General features: G+C 52.9%; 1 protein-coding gene across 1 annotated transcript in view; it reads left to right on the top strand.

Moving 5' to 3' along the window:
• Window positions 1–13,311: 13,311 nt before the first annotated feature.
• BNIP3 (BCL2 interacting protein 3) overlaps window positions 13,312–15,437 on the top strand; it is a 40,305-nt gene continuing 38,179 nt past the window's right edge. Inside the window, exon 1 of the mRNA XM_073685100.1 lies at window positions 13,312–13,478. Within this exon, the coding sequence (XP_073541201.1) occupies window positions 13,433–13,478 (46 nt within the window). The 5' untranslated portion in view covers window positions 13,312–13,432. The remainder of the gene's footprint in view (window positions 13,479–15,437) is intronic.

Raw genomic sequence — 15,437 nt, 5'->3', positions numbered from 1 at the left:
AGATGGCCCTCACGGGGGACGAAATCCTGGCGTACCCGGATTATAGCCAGCCCTTTATCCTCTACACCGACGCCAGTAACATCGGGCTAGGAGCCGTACTGTCCCAGATCCAGCAGGGGAAGGAACGAGTAATCGCCTACGCCAGCCGAAAGCTGCGACCCACCGAAAGGAACCCCGAGAATTACAGCTCATTTAAGCTAGAGTTCCTGGCCGTAGTATGGGCAGTCACCGAGCGCTTTAAGCATTACCTCGCTTCTTCCCGGTTCACCGTGTACACGGATAACAACCCGTTGACACACCTGGACACGGCAAGACTCGGTGCCCTGGAGCAGAGGTGGATGGCCCGTCTGTCCAACTACGAGTTCACAATCAAATACCGGGCCGGACGCTCCAATACCAACGCGGACGCCCTGTCCAGGATGCCCAACCTGCCGGACGAAGGAGAAGATCCGGAGGGACTGGAAGAAGTTGAACTCCCTGCGTTCCACCGTCATGGGACTATCCAGTATTCCCACCGGGTAAGGAGTAAGCAGGCTGCTACGTTGAACCCCTTACCTCACTACAACTGGGCGGAAACGCAAGACAGCGACCCTGCCGTCCGACTGGTGAAGGAGATGCTGACTCGCCCGGAGGATTGCCTTGAACCAGACGCTCCGGAGGAAGCCAAACAACTATGGGCAGAGAGGAGTTGACTGTTCCTTTACAAGGGGAAGTTGTGCCGCAGAATGGTTAACTCTCGGACGCATGAACTACTCTGGCAAGTAGTGGTGCCACGAAGAGACGCAGCCATGGTGATGGAGGCATACCACGACGGAGCTGGACACTTCGGGTGGAAGAAGCTGGAGTTCCTGCTGCGCGAGCGATTCCACTGGGTAGGCATGAGGGGAACCATTGAGAAGTGGTGCAGAGACTGTGGCCCGTGCAACCTAAGAAGGAAGGACCGTGCCAGCCAGAAGACTCCCCTGCAGTCCATCGTCACCCGGCAGCCGTTGGAACTGGTAGCCTTGGATCATGTAAAACTGACTGTGATGAACCTGTAGCCGCCATCTTGGTAATGATAAATCATATCCAGGGATGGCCACACTTCAGCAGCCCCCACCCTTGGGACCTTCTGTTAAAACGTCAACTAGATAGTTTCCCCCCATCCAGGCTCCTGTAAGATAAGAAGCCTACTTAACACTTGAATGCTAGGAGCTTCAAAGACTTCGAGAGGAAACACAGCCAGCAGGGGGGGGTGCTTCGTCTATCTGTACCTGACCATTTGTCCCATAGGACTAGTTTCTTTGTCTGTCACAAGCATGGAGGCATAAGATATAGAAACATGAATAGTACACGCATGTTGCGTGGGATGGGCCAATAAAAAAAATATCACGGCGTCCCGGAGCCATTGCGCACACAAGCCTCCGCGGTAGACGTTTGTACGTGCTCTGGAAGCCAAGATATAGCGCGGAGCCATTCCTGAGGACCGTATGGTATCATAATTGATATCAAAAGGTCGGTTACGGCGGCCCGAATCCATGGGAACCCCTGGGGGTATCATGAGACCATCCCAGAAGAAGTTATTGGGTTCCATAGAATTTGGGCTTCTGATCGAAGTTAGACCTGAGGGTGGAGACTGAGCCAGCTGACCTCACCAGCAGTGGGCGGGACGGGGCAGGTAAGATAGCAGGACAGACAAGAGACAAGTCAGTCTTGACCCAAGAGTGGTGTGCTGAACATCTGAGCACCAGCTGAGGCCACCAAGGGGAGGAGCAGTTTGACCATGCGGTGGTAGGCCTCAGCCTGTAACAAAGAACCGTGCCTGCGATCGCAGAATCCTCTCCCTGCGTCACAAGAAAATCAAGAAACCGGTAACTGATATGCTGTGGTGATTCTGTGTGTTGTATTCCATTGTTGTATAGTTTAGCCTGACCTTATACCTGTGTATATTTAGTTGTATATCGTGTATCTAGTGTATTATTATAATCAATTACCTCAAGTAATTGTGGGCCTGCCTTTTATTCTGCATAACGAACGCACGTCCGTGTGAGCTCGGCTCAAGCCAAAAACGCTACCCAGGGTTGGTTCCTGACCCGATATAGGCCCATTCACGGACTGGGCGTATATCTAAAATAGGGACTGGTGGCAGCATACCAACTGGGGATTGGGGAAGGCTGGTAGTGACGGTCGGAGGTTCAGATATATATATTCCTGGCGCGGCCAAGGAAGATATATATACCGCCCTCACTACAGAGGGCCCCGATACCCAGTAGGTTACAGGACAGTCTCCCTGGCGACCGCTTATCCTAGGTGCAGTTCCTTGACTGACCTGAGGCTAAGAGGGCGCTAGCGAGTTGTGCTGTGTAGTGACGTTACGGTTTAGTGACGTTGAAGGGATAACACACTACCGTGTTCCCTGCGCTGGTTGCAGCTACCTGGCACTACTTTCTCTAGGTGCAGTACCTTGACTGACCTGAGAGGTAAGGGGGCGCCAGAGAGCTGCACCCACCGGCCGGCTTTCATCACATTGGTGGCAGAGCGGTGGGATTGCAGAATAATAGTGTTGTGGGACCCCTACTCCCAGGCACTAAAGACTGCCAGTGGTAACTTCCACTGCTGGAGTCTTAAGGTCAGCCCAACGTTAGACGGTCAGGCTAAAAGTATAACAAGGTGTGTGCAAACTCAGGGTTGCAGCGGTGTCGGTTACCAAGATGGCAGACGGCACCAGGAGCAAGACCCTGCAGGAGGCTAATGCTACGGTCCGTGTGGCAGGAGGGGAGGACATTGTTACTCATGGCGAGGAGGAGTCCAGCCCGGGCACCTCAGGGAGCCAGTCCCCAGTATACGGTCCCGCAGTGGGCTGCCCACCACCTACCCAGCCCAGCCTGTCCAGATCACAAGCCCTTTTACAAGCGGCTATGGCAAGTCTCCAGTCTCATGGCGATGCCGTCTACAAAACCCTCCTGGCAGCATCAGAGAAGGCAGCGGAGGAGGAGCGCGAAGCTGCGGAGCGCCGGGAGGCTGCGGAGCGTGAAGCTGCAGAGCGCCGGGAGGCTGCGGAGCGTGCAGAGCGAGCTGCGGAGCGCCAGCACCAACTGGACCTGGCCCAGCGGGGGCTTCCGCTAGAGCAACCAACCCATCAGGAGACCAAGTCGTCCAAAGTCCGAGCTGAGGACTTCCCTCTACTGGAGAAGGATGGGGACCTGGACTCCTTTCTGGTGGCATTTGAACGGACCTGTCTTCAGCACCATCTGGCCCGGGATCAGTGGGCCAGATACCTGACCCCCCGTTTGAGGGGTAAGTCCCTGGATGCCTTGGGGGACTTACCTGCCGGGGAGGTACAGAACTACGACTGCATCAAGCGGGCCCTGATCCGGCAGTACAACCTCACTCCCGAGTCGTACCGCCAGAAGTTCCGGAGCCTGCTGCGTGGCCCCAAGGACACCTGGACCGATCATATGCGGGCGCTGTTGAGAGCCGCAGAGCACTGGACCTCGGGTCTAGCGCTTACTACCCGCCAGGAGGTCCAGGAACTGTTCGTCACGGAGCAGTTCTTGTGGAACTGCCCAGAGGACCTCCGACAGTTCCTCCGTGACCGAAAACCAACAGGGGCTTCTGCTACAGCCGCCCTGGCAGACGAGTATGCCAATAACAGGGCGCCTGAGCTGAAGAAGTCTGCCAGCAGCACCTGGAGAGGGGGTAAGCCCAGTCATGCCCCTGTTTCCCCGGCCCCTAGAACACAAGGGGTGTATCCCCCTGTTGCCCTCTCCAGGCAAGGACCAGACGTAAGACGTTGTCATCATTGCAACAAACCAGGACACTTTAGGGCTGAGTGTCCCCAGCGCCAAAAGACCCCATCCCATTCCCAGAGAGCGCCCAATGTTTTGTGTGTGGGAGGGGGTGGTGGTAGGTCCCTGGACAACATCCAACCCGTCACCATAGGCCGTTCTGCGGTCATGGGACTGCGGGACACGGGCGCTGAACGAACACTGGTACGGCCTGAGGTGGTGTCCCCCCAGGACTTGGTACCAGGAAAGACTCTTTCCGTCTCCGGGGTTGGAGGCGTGGAGCCGGCACTTCCCGTTGCCATGGTGTATTTGGACTGGGGTGCCGGAAGGGGGATGCGGGAGGTGGGAGTAACGCCAAATATTCCCGCAAATGTTTTATTAGGGACCGACTTGGGGCGTCTAGTATCGCAGTATGTACCCTCTGAACCCCCAAGTTCGGCCCCCCAAGAGTGTATTGATTTGTCTGCTGCTAATGCCAACCATGTTGTATGTAGTGTGTGTCCTGCTGAGGAGGAGGGAGTGAAACCTGAGGGTAACACCTGCACAGACACAACACAAACAGGGTTAGTGAAAGCAGGTGGGGAGTGTGGGGATGCCCGCAGAGGTGCTCAGCCGGCGTGCCGTGACCTCTTGTCCTCCGGTGAGGGAGGGGGCGGGCAGGATTCTGTAGAGGGAAGCTCAGGGATGGAGAGGGGGGCAGCTACCGGCAGTGTAGGGCTCCCAGGGGTATCCAGGCTGCTGAGTATAGGCCCACTGCAGGGGGAGGAACAGGCCATGGGAGGTGGGGGTGTCCCAAGAGAGGAGCCGCCAGGTAAGACCCCAGGGCAGGAGTTCCCCACATCCGAGATGTCCAAAGGCCTAGGAAGCCTGCCTGATCGGGCGGCTTGGTCAGAAACAGAGGGGAAGCAGGCACTACCCACGGTCACAGCGGTCATAGCCGCTGTCACCAGGAGTGGGAGCGCCGGAGCCCAAGGAGCCTTGCAGAGGTCCGACGGCTTCCCCACTTCTGACCAAGTGTCTGCCGGGTCAGACAGCGGCCAGGTGACATGCCCGGAGGGGCTGACAGAGGATGTGGCAGTTTCGTCGATTCTGGCCACATCAAGTCAGGAATTTCAGGCTGCGTTGGAAGCAGACGACAGCCTGAAAGCTCTCAAGGAACAGGCGGCACAGCCTCCCATGGAGTCAGACTGCGAGCGTGTGGTCTGGGACCAGGGACGGCTGTACCGGGTAACGGTCCAGCAGGGTTCACCGGAGGCGTGGCCCAGGGACCGACAGTTAGTGGTACCCTATCCGTTCAGGGCGGAATTGTTGCGGATCGCACACGAGATTCCGATGGCCGGACACCTAGGGATCGCTAAAACCAAGGCCAGGATAGCTCAGCATTTCTACTGGCCTGGGATGGGAGCCGCGGTGGGTGCCTACTGCCGTTCGTGTGACACCTGTCAGAGGGTGGGGAAGGCGGGGCCGCGCCCCAAAGCCCCACTGGTAACTCTGCCAATCATCGAAGAGCCTTTCTCGAGGGTCGCTGTGGATCTTATTGGACCTCTGTCCACTCCCAGCCACTCCGGGAAATGCTTCATACTCACGGTAGTGGACTATGCCACCCGGTACCCGGAAGCGGTAGCTTTGTCGTCCATTCGGGCCGACAAGGTGGCTACCGCCTTACTGGAGATCTTCTCCAGAGTGGGTTTCCCCCAAGAAATGCTCACCGACCGAGGGACCCAGTTCATGTCGCGGCTGATGGAGTCCCTCTGTAAGCAAATGCAGGTGCAACATCTGGTGGCCAGCCCGTATCACCCACAGACTAATGGCCTGTGTGAGCGGTTCAATGGCACCTTAAAGCAGATGCTTAAGATGTTGGTCGACTCCCACGGGAGAGACTGGGAGCGTTACCTCCCACACCTCCTATTTGCTTACCGGGAGGTTCCGCAGGCCTCAACGGGGTTCTCCCCCTTTGAGCTCCTGTACGGGCGACGGGTACGGGGCCCCCTGGCTCTGGTGAAGGAAGCATGGGAAGGGGATTTGGCCACCCCCGAGGTGTCGGTCATCGAGTATGTCGTGCGCCACCGGGACAGGATGATGGCCTTGGCAAAGCTGGTGCAGGACAATATGGCCCAGGCCCAGGCCGACCAGAAGCGGTGGTACGACCAGAATGCTTGTGAGAGGACCTACCAGGTGGGTCAAAAGGTGTGGGTACTGGTCCCCGTACCACAGAACAAGCTTCAGGCAGCCTGGGAAGGTCCCTACTTCGTGCACCAGAAACTCAATGCCGTCACCTATCTGGTCACCCTGGATCACGCCCGTGGAAGGAGGAAGGCCTTCCACGTGAACATGATGAAGGCTCATCATGAGCGGGAAGCGACTGCCCACCCAGTGTGCAACCTTCCCGAGGAAGGAGAGGTAGAAACCCTCCTGGATCTGCTCACCCAAGCCAAGGCGGGTGGGTCCATCGAGGATGTGGGGGTTGGCCACCAGCTCACGGAGGACCAACGGTCCCAGCTGGGGACCACCCTGCACCCCTTCCGGGGGCTGTTCAGCAGCCTGCCCGGAAGGACTGAGATGGCTGTCCACGACGTGGACACTGGCGATCACCCGCCGATCCGGCGTTCAGCATATCGGGTCTCTTTCGAGGTGCAGGGAAACATGCGCCAAGAGATAGACGAGATGCTGAAGCTGGGGGTGATCCAGGCATCCAGCAGCGCGTGGGCCTCGCCTGTAGTCCTCGTACCAAAGAAGGACCGAACTACACGGTTCTGCGTGGACTACCGGGGGCTCAACGCTGTAACGGCCACCGATGCGTTCCCCATACCACGCATCGATGACCTGCTCGATCGGATGGCCGGGGCTAAGTACCTGACCATCATGGATCTGAGCCGGGGGTACTGGCAGATTCCTCTGACCCCCGCGGCAAGGGAACGCTCTGCCTTTATCACCCCTTTTGGACTGTACGAGTCCACAGTGATGCCATTCGGCATGAAGAATGCCCCTGCCACTTTTCAGCGGATGGTCAATACGCTGCTTGAGGGACTTGAAGGGTACGCGGCTGCGTACTTGGACGATATTGCAGTCTTCAGTCCCACTTGGGAGGATCACCTAGAGCACCTGCGGCAGGTGCTCGGTCGGATCCACCGGGCAGGCTTGACCATCAAGCCGGAAAAGTGCCAGCTGGGCATGAGTGAGGTCCTCTACCTGGGTCACCGGGTAGGCGGGGGGGTTCTGAAGCCAGAACCGGGGAAAGTGGATGCCATCGCATCCTGGCCCACTCCTAGGACCAAAAAGCAGGTGATGTCCTTCTTGGGGACCGCCGGGTACTATAGGAGGTTCGTCCCACACTATAGCACCCTGGCCAAGCCCCTGACGGACCTCACCAAGAAGAAGCTGCCCGTCGCAGTCGACTGGACAGTCGCCTGCGAGACAGCTTTCGGGGCACTCAAGGCCGCCCTAAGTAGCTCCCCTGTACTGCAAGCTGCCGACTTCGACCGGCCGTTTGTGGTACAGACCGACGCCAGTGACTTTGGCCTCGGTGCTGTGCTAAGTCAGGTCAACACGACAGGCCAGGAACATCCTGTCTTGTACCTGAGCAGGAAGCTACTGCCCCGGGAGGTGGCTTACTCCACGGTGGAAAAAGAATGCCTGGCAATTGTATGGGCCCTGCAGCGTCTGCAGCCCTACTTGTACGGGAGCCATTTCACCGTGGAGACGGACCACAACCCCCTCAGCTGGTTACACACGGTCTCTGGGTCGAATGGCAGGTTGCTACGCTGGAGCCTCGCTCTCCAGCAGTACCACTTCTCCATTCGCCACAGAAGAGGCCGTGACCACGGTAACGCTGACGGGTTATCCCGGCAAGGGGAGGGTGCAGAAGGACGCACGGGGGAACACAGGAATGTGCTACCCCCTCGCGCCCTCGTATAGGGGGAGGTGTGATGAACCTGTAGCCGCCATCTTGGTAATGATAAATCATATCCAGGGATGGCCACACTTCAGCAGCCCCCACCCTTGGGACCTTCTGTTAAAACGTCAACTAGATAGTTTCCCCCCATCCAGGCTCCTGTAAGATAAGAAGCCTACTTAACACTTGAATGCTAGGAGCTTCAAAGACTTCGAGAGGAAACACAGCCAGCAGGGGGGGGTGCTTCGTCTATCTGTACCTGACCATTTGTCCCATAGGACTAGTTTCTTTGTCTGTCACAAGCATGGAGGCATAAGATATAGAAACATGAATAGTACACGCATGTTGCGTGGGATGGGCCAATAAAAAAATATCACGGCGTCCCGGAGCCATTGCGCACACAAGCCTCCGCGGTAGACGTTTGTACGTGCTCTGGAAGCCAAGATATAGCGCGGAGCCATTCCTGAGGACCGTATGGTATCATAATTGATATCAAAAGGTCGGTTACGGCGGCCCGAATCCATGGGAACCCCTGGGGGTATCATGAGACCATCCCAGAAGAAGTTATTGGGTTCCATAGAATTTGGGCTTCTGATCGAAGTTAGACCTGAGGGTGGAGACTGAGCCAGCTGACCTCACCAGCAGTGGGCGGGACGGGGCAGGTAAGATAGCAGGACAGACAAGAGACAAGTCAGTCTTGACCCAAGAGTGGTGTGCTGAACATCTGAGCACCAGCTGAGGCCACCAAGGGGAGGAGCAGTTTGACCATGCGGTGGTAGGCCTCAGCCTGTAACAAAGAACCGTGCCTGCGATCGCAGAATCCTCTCCCTGCGTCACAAGAAAATCAAGAAACCGGTAACTGATATGCTGTGGTGATTCTGTGTGTTGTATTCCATTGTTGTATAGTTTAGCCTGACCTTATACCTGTGTATATTTAGTTGTATATCGTGTATCTAGTGTATTATTATAATCAATTACCTCAAGTAATTGTGGGCCTGCCTTTTATTCTGCATAACGAACGCACGTCCGTGTGAGCTCGGCTCAAGCCAAAAACGCTACCCAGGGTTGGTTCCTGACCCGATATAGGCCCATTCACGGACTGGGCGTATATCTAAAATAGGGACTGGTGGCAGCATACCAACTGGGGATTGGGGAAGGCTGGTAGTGACGGTCGGAGGTTCAGATATATATATTCCTGGCGCGGCCAAGGAAGATATATATACCGCCCTCACTACAGAGGGCCCCGATACCCAGTAGGTTACAGGACAGTCTCCCTGGCGACCGCTTATCCTAGGTGCAGTTCCTTGACTGACCTGAGGCTAAGAGGGCGCTAGCGAGTTGTGCTGTGTAGTGACGTTACGGTTTAGTGACGTTGAAGGGATAACACACTACCGTGTTCCCTGCGCTGGTTGCAGCTACCTGGCACTACTTTCTCTAGGTGCAGTACCTTGACTGACCTGAGAGGTAAGGGGGCGCCAGAGAGCTGCACCCACCGGCCGGCTTTCATCACACTGACCCCAACCAGAAGTGGCTACGTCTACGCACTAACCATCGTGGATCACTACTCCCGGTTCTTGGTTGTCGTCCCCGTCAAGGACTTAACAGCTCGGACAGCAGCGAGAGCCTTCCAGCAGCATTTCTGCCGTCCACACGGGTACCCGGACCAAGTGTTGACAGACCAGGGACCTGCCTTTGAAGCGGAGGTCTTCCAAGAATTCTGCACTCTGTATGGCTGCCGGAAGATAAGGACGACACCCTATCATCCGCAAACTAATGGACTTTGTGAGAAAATGAACCAGGTGGTAATGGATCTTCTGAAAACGTTGCCCCTGGAAGAACGCAGTCTGTGGCCTGAGAAGCTGCCCGATCTGGTGGACCTATACAACCACATTCCGGTAGGTTCCACCAACTGTACCCCGGCTTACCTAATGAGGGCAAGACCTGGTAAGTTACCTGTTGACCTGGAAATGGGAGTCCTGACACCCGAGGACACTTCACCAGAAGCAGACTGGGACACAGAGAGGCAGCAGCAGTACCGGAGAGTACAGGAGAGCGTGGAGCGAAGTCTCTGTCAGGCTAGGGAAAGACAAGAGAAAACTTACAACCAGTATGCTCCCGCTGTTCCCCTGGTACCCGGAGAGCAGGTCTTGAAGAGGAAGAGACGGCTCCACAAGTTGGACGACCAGTGGGAGAAGGACCCGTACACCGTACTGCCCTCAAGCCACGAGAACCCGAAGGTTTGTACCATCAGTAAAGACGGAGGGGAAACCACAGCCATTGTATCCCGGAACCACCTGAAGAAGTGTCCCGAACAACTGAGGAACACTGAAGAGGAACCAGAAGACCATCGACCCGTAGAGGAAAGGGAAGATATGGTTAGTACTGTGCTCGGGGACTTCCCTCGGTCTTGGACTCAAGTCAATGGTGCAGTTGTGGTACCCGTACTCACCTTCCTCCAACCAGCATCCCAAGCACCTACGGAGCAACAGGTAGAGCTGGAAGAACAGCCGGTCCAGGAGGCAGAAGACCCCACACCCGCAGACCAGGAGGATCAACCCTCTGCTTGCAGTGAGCCTGCCATATCCCTAGTGAGCCAAAGAGCCGGTAGACAGCTGCCCAGTTTACCCTTGACAGCTCCTACACCCTGTAGTTCAGGGCTAGACAGTCAGCTCCGTAGGTCCACTAGGGCCACTAGAGGCCAGTTACCCGCACGTTGGAGGATTTGAAGTGTATAAATTGTTTTATTTATGTTTACCTGTGTATTGTTGCTTGTGTATAATTTTGTGTTTCTAGTTATTTGTAGGAGTCCTTGGTGGATTTACCGGGAATCCTTTGTACATAGTTGGAGCGTAACCCAGGACGGACTAAAGACTGTTAAGGACTCGGGGCAAACCCCTACCTGGTTACGTCTCCCTGTTTTGGTGAAATGGACACCTTGCTTTTCTTCAAAGACTACACCCGGTTACGGACATGCCGTGACCACCTTTATGTGTTTCTTCTTATTGTACTATTATTGTTGTTATATCTTGTTATGTTTTTCTAAGATATGTTTAGTCCCGGAGTACTAAATTTCACTAGGGGGGAATGTGGCACCCCAGGGGTCTGGTTTCCCACGGTAATGTAATGTTATGTCTGAGAGCAGGTGGGAGGTCCTTTGGTCAGGGATCCTGTGCATGCCACACCTCCTGCCCAGTCTTGGGAGGGGAAGAACTTCCCCTATATAAACCCGGGGCTGAGGCAGGGAGAGGAGTCAAGGAGAGTAGAGACAAGAAACAGTCATAGGAAGAAACAGCAGAAGCTCAGTGGGAGCAATACTACTACGAGTCAGGGGCTGGCAGCTGCAGAGCTCGCCCTGACTGAGAAGCTTTCTTACCGGACCCGGCGTCCGAGGCTGTGGGGACTAACTCTTACCCAGCAGCAGAAGCCGACCGGCAGGGGATTTCAGGTCCTCAGGCCCAGAAACCCGAAGGCAAGGTCACACGCGTGGGACCAGCACCGCCATCGTGGAGCGGAAGCCATTAGAAGGCCCCGAGTCACCGGCCATACGGGTGAGCACCACACGGCACACTCAGGGACGTGGGCTACTTATATCCGCTTCTAGCAAGGTAGCCAGAAGAGTACAGTCAGTTTGGGAGGCCTACAACTCCGCCTGGCCAGGGGAGATCCCATCTGCTCAAAGACTGACCAGGCCCCGTTCGCTAGCAAGTACTCCGGGAGGGTCTGTCGTTGTTACCAGTAAAGACCCTGAATTACACCGCACCGTCTCTGAGTGGTTCCTGCTACCCCCATCTTCCACGTCGGCTGCCCTGAGGCCATACCCCTCCCGTTGGGGGTTATACTATCACGCTGCACAATTCTACACCGGCCTCAGCGGTCTGCCCTGCAGCGGCAGCTCCATAGCTGCAAATCAACGGGTGGCGTAGTCGACACTCAAATAACACCTATCAAGACTGCCACACACTGAGTTTGACTCCCTGGGCACGGACCGGGTCCCCGCCACTCGGAGACTACAACCCTCATCTGATCCAGTTCCGGGTAAGCCCCCGTGCGCGAGACGCTGCGTGACACAGCAGGCCCAGGGGCGCGTCACATACCTGGGGCCTCGCAGGCCCGCCCTGTTAATTGTTTTCTATTTTCTGCAAGATTTCTTTAGTTAGAATTTTGAAACTCTAGGTATTCCTCAGGTATATAGTTGTTTGTCATTTCCAGTTGGTCATTTATTTATTATTTGCACACGGGCCTAAAAGGCCCCAGGTATGTGAAAGTGTCAATTTTTATGGTCATGCGTTCTAGGGTTAAACAAACTGCAGCGGGGCAGAATGGGAACAACCCCTTTAGTGGGTAGGAGAAAGTCGCTTCTTTAAGCAAGAAAAACAGTTGCCACACCGACAGCAAAGCCGGATACACGGACCAAAAATGTATGAAAATTGGATCACTGATGTGATGGTTCTTCTCTGAAAAAAAAAAGCAAAAAAAAAATCCCAGATGTTTGACTGATTGATAATTGTTATTTTTTTATCATTGCATTTATTACTATTATTGTTTCTGTTATTTTTTTTATAATCAATCATTATCATCAACATGAATATTACATGGTTTTCTGTTGTTGCTATTAATGTTTGTGTTGTTATTATTATTATTGATTGTCATCATTATCATTAACCAATGATATGATTGTTGCTGTTGTCTATGTTTCTAATATCATCATTATTTTCTTATCATCAATATTATCATTTTTTTACTGTCTTCATTATTAGGCCACGGCCCCACTATCAGTATTTGGTCAGTATTTTTCTCAGGAGTGGGAGACAAAACCAGGTGAGGAACAATCAGAGAAAAGGTATAATAGAAACAAGTCACCAATTCTGCATTTATCACCCACTCCTGGTTTTGGCTCCCACTCCTGAGAAACAATACTGACCGAATACTGACCAAATACTAATAGCGGGGCCATGGCCTTAATATGGTTTCTGGTGTTATCATTATTCCTATTATTAAAATCATTATCATGTTTCAGCAAGTTATATTTTTTGTTATTATTATTTCTCATATTTTTTAATTATTATAATTGTGGTTGTCCCTCTCTTATTGTTATTTCTATGATCATCATTATCAATATTATTATTATTTTTACTATTATTATTGTCACTGTTATGTTTTTAGCTGTTATTATTCCTCTGATTAAAATCATTGTTTTATCATATTATTATTGCTTGTATTACTATAGTTTCTGGTATTTTTTATTATTGTTTTTTCCTTTTTGTTGATATTATTGCTATGATCATCAATAATTATGTTGCTCTTATTGTTACACTTATGTTTTTAGTTTGATGATTATTATCTTTTGTTGTTATTATGTTTTTGGTTATTATAGCTGTAATTCTCATCGTTTCCTCTTGTCTTCCCTCCTCTGGTGGCTGACTGCACATCTAGCACCAGCAGACAGCCATTACTGCAGTGTCACACTCCAGGGCCCATAGGGGAAGCCAGAGGACTGTGTTGTCGCAGCCTATGGGCGCAGCGCTGACATGGCACTTGTGCAGCACTGGTGGAGCACTGCCGCCGCCTATTGCCGGCCGCCTGTGCTGTGTCTGAGTGGGAAGCCGGCCCACAGCGCGGACGGTGGGAGTTGCGCTCGGCCAATCAGCTGCCGGCTCCGTGTCTACGTCATCCTGGAGCTTAGAGCAATAACAATAACAAGTCGGCGACAAAGCCAGAAGCAGCTGCGGCAGCTGTGGCCGACAGGAGAGCCAGGTGGGCAACCAGCAGCACCATGTCCCACAGTGACGGGCACAGCCTCCAGGAAGAGCCCCTGCAGGGTGAGCAGAAGCCTTCTAGCTTTTCTGCAATGCAATTATAATACTGATGTAGCAGAGCTAAGTTTGTTATTTGGATTTTTTGATCTGGTTTGAGTATTGCAGCATCTACAGTTCTATATACAAGCACAGATGAGGATAGTATGGTGACATGTGGATAAAATCATCTTTGCTATGTGTGATCAGCTCTGCTACATGTGTGATCAGCTCTGCTATATGTGTAATCAGATGTGCTATATGTGTGATCAGCTCTGCTACATGTGTGATCAGCTCTGCTATATGTGTGATCTCTGCTACATGTGTGATCAGCTCTGCTATATGTGTGATCTCTGCTACATGTGTGATCAGCTCTGCTATATGTGTGATCAGCTGTTACATGTGTGATCAGCTCTGCTACACGAGTGATCAGCTGTTACATGTGTGGTCAGCTCTGCTACACGAGTGATCAGCTGTTACATGTGTGGTCAGCTCTGCTACATGTGTGGTCAGCTCTGCTACATGTGTGATCAGCTGTTACATGTGTGGTCAGCTCTGCTACATGTGTGGTCAGCTCTGCTACATGTGTGATCAGCTCTGCTATATGTGTGATCTCTGCTACATGTGTGATCAGCTCTGCTATATGTGTGATCAGCTGTTACATGTGTGATCAGCTGTGCTACACGAGTGATCAGCTGTTACATGTGTGGTCAGCTCTGCTACACGAGTGATCAGCTGTTACATGTGTGGTCAGCTGTGCTACACGAGTGATCAGCTGTTACATGTGTGGTCAGCTCTGCTACATGTGTGATCAGCTGTTACATGTGTGATCAGCTCTGCTACACGAGTGATCAGCTGTTACATGTGTGGTCAGCTCTGCTACACGAGTGATCAGCTGTTACATGTGTGGTCAGCTCTGCTACACGAGTGATCAGCTGTTACATGTGTGGTCAGCTCTGCTACATGTGTGGTCAGCTCTGCTACATGTGTGATCAGCTCTGCTATATGTGTGATCAGCTGTTACATGTGTGGTCAGCTCTGCTACATGTGTGGTCAGCTCTGCTATATGTGTGATCAGCTCTGTTACATGTGTGATCAGCTGTGCTACACAAGTGATCAGCTGTTACATGTGTGATCAGCTCTGCTATATGTGTAATCAGATGTGCTATATGTGTGATCTCTGCTACATGTGTGATCAGCTCTGCTATATGTGTGATCTCTGCTACATGTGTGATCAGCTCTGCTATATGTGTGATCAGCTGTTACATGTGTGATCAGCTGTGCTACACGAGTGATCAGCTGTTACATGTGTGGTCAGCTCTGCTACACGAGTGATCAGCTGTTACATGTGTGGTCAGCTCTGCTACACGAGTGATCAGCTGTTACATGTGTGATCAGCTCTGCTATATGTGTGATCAGCTGTTACATGTGTGATCAGCTCTGCTACACGAGTGATCAGCTGTTACATGTGTGGTCAGCTCTGCTACACGAGTGATCAGCTGTTACATGTGTGGTCAGCTCTGCTACATGTGTGGTCAGCTCTGCTACATGTGTGATCAGCTGTTACATGTGTGGTCAGCTCTGCTACATGTGTGGTCAGCTCTGCTACATGTGTGATCAGCTCTGCTATATGTGTGATCTCTGCTACATGTGTGATCAGCTCTGCTATATGTGTGATCAGCTGTTACATGTGTGATCAGCTGTGCTACACGAGTGATCAGCTGTTACATGTGTGGTCAGCTCTGCTACACGAGTGATCAGCTGTTACATGTGTGGTCAGCTCTGCTACAGGAGTGATCAGCTGTTACATGTGTGGTCAGCTCTGCTACACGAGTGATCAGCTGTTACATGTGTGGTCAGCTCTGCTACATGTGTGATCAGCTCTGCTATATGTGTGATCTCTGCTACATGTGTGATCAGCTCTGCTATATGTGTGATCAGCTGTTACATGTGTGATCAGCTCTGCTACACGAGTGATCAGCTGTT

This window comes from Phyllobates terribilis, unplaced genomic scaffold (genome assembly GCF_046119375.1).
Source record: "Phyllobates terribilis strain yellow unplaced genomic scaffold, ASM4611937v1 Scaffold_5__5_contigs__length_657084704, whole genome shotgun sequence".
NCBI classification, from domain to species: Eukaryota; Metazoa; Chordata; class Amphibia; order Anura; family Dendrobatidae; genus Phyllobates; species Phyllobates terribilis.
This window is presented reverse-complemented; position numbering and strand designations above follow the sequence as displayed.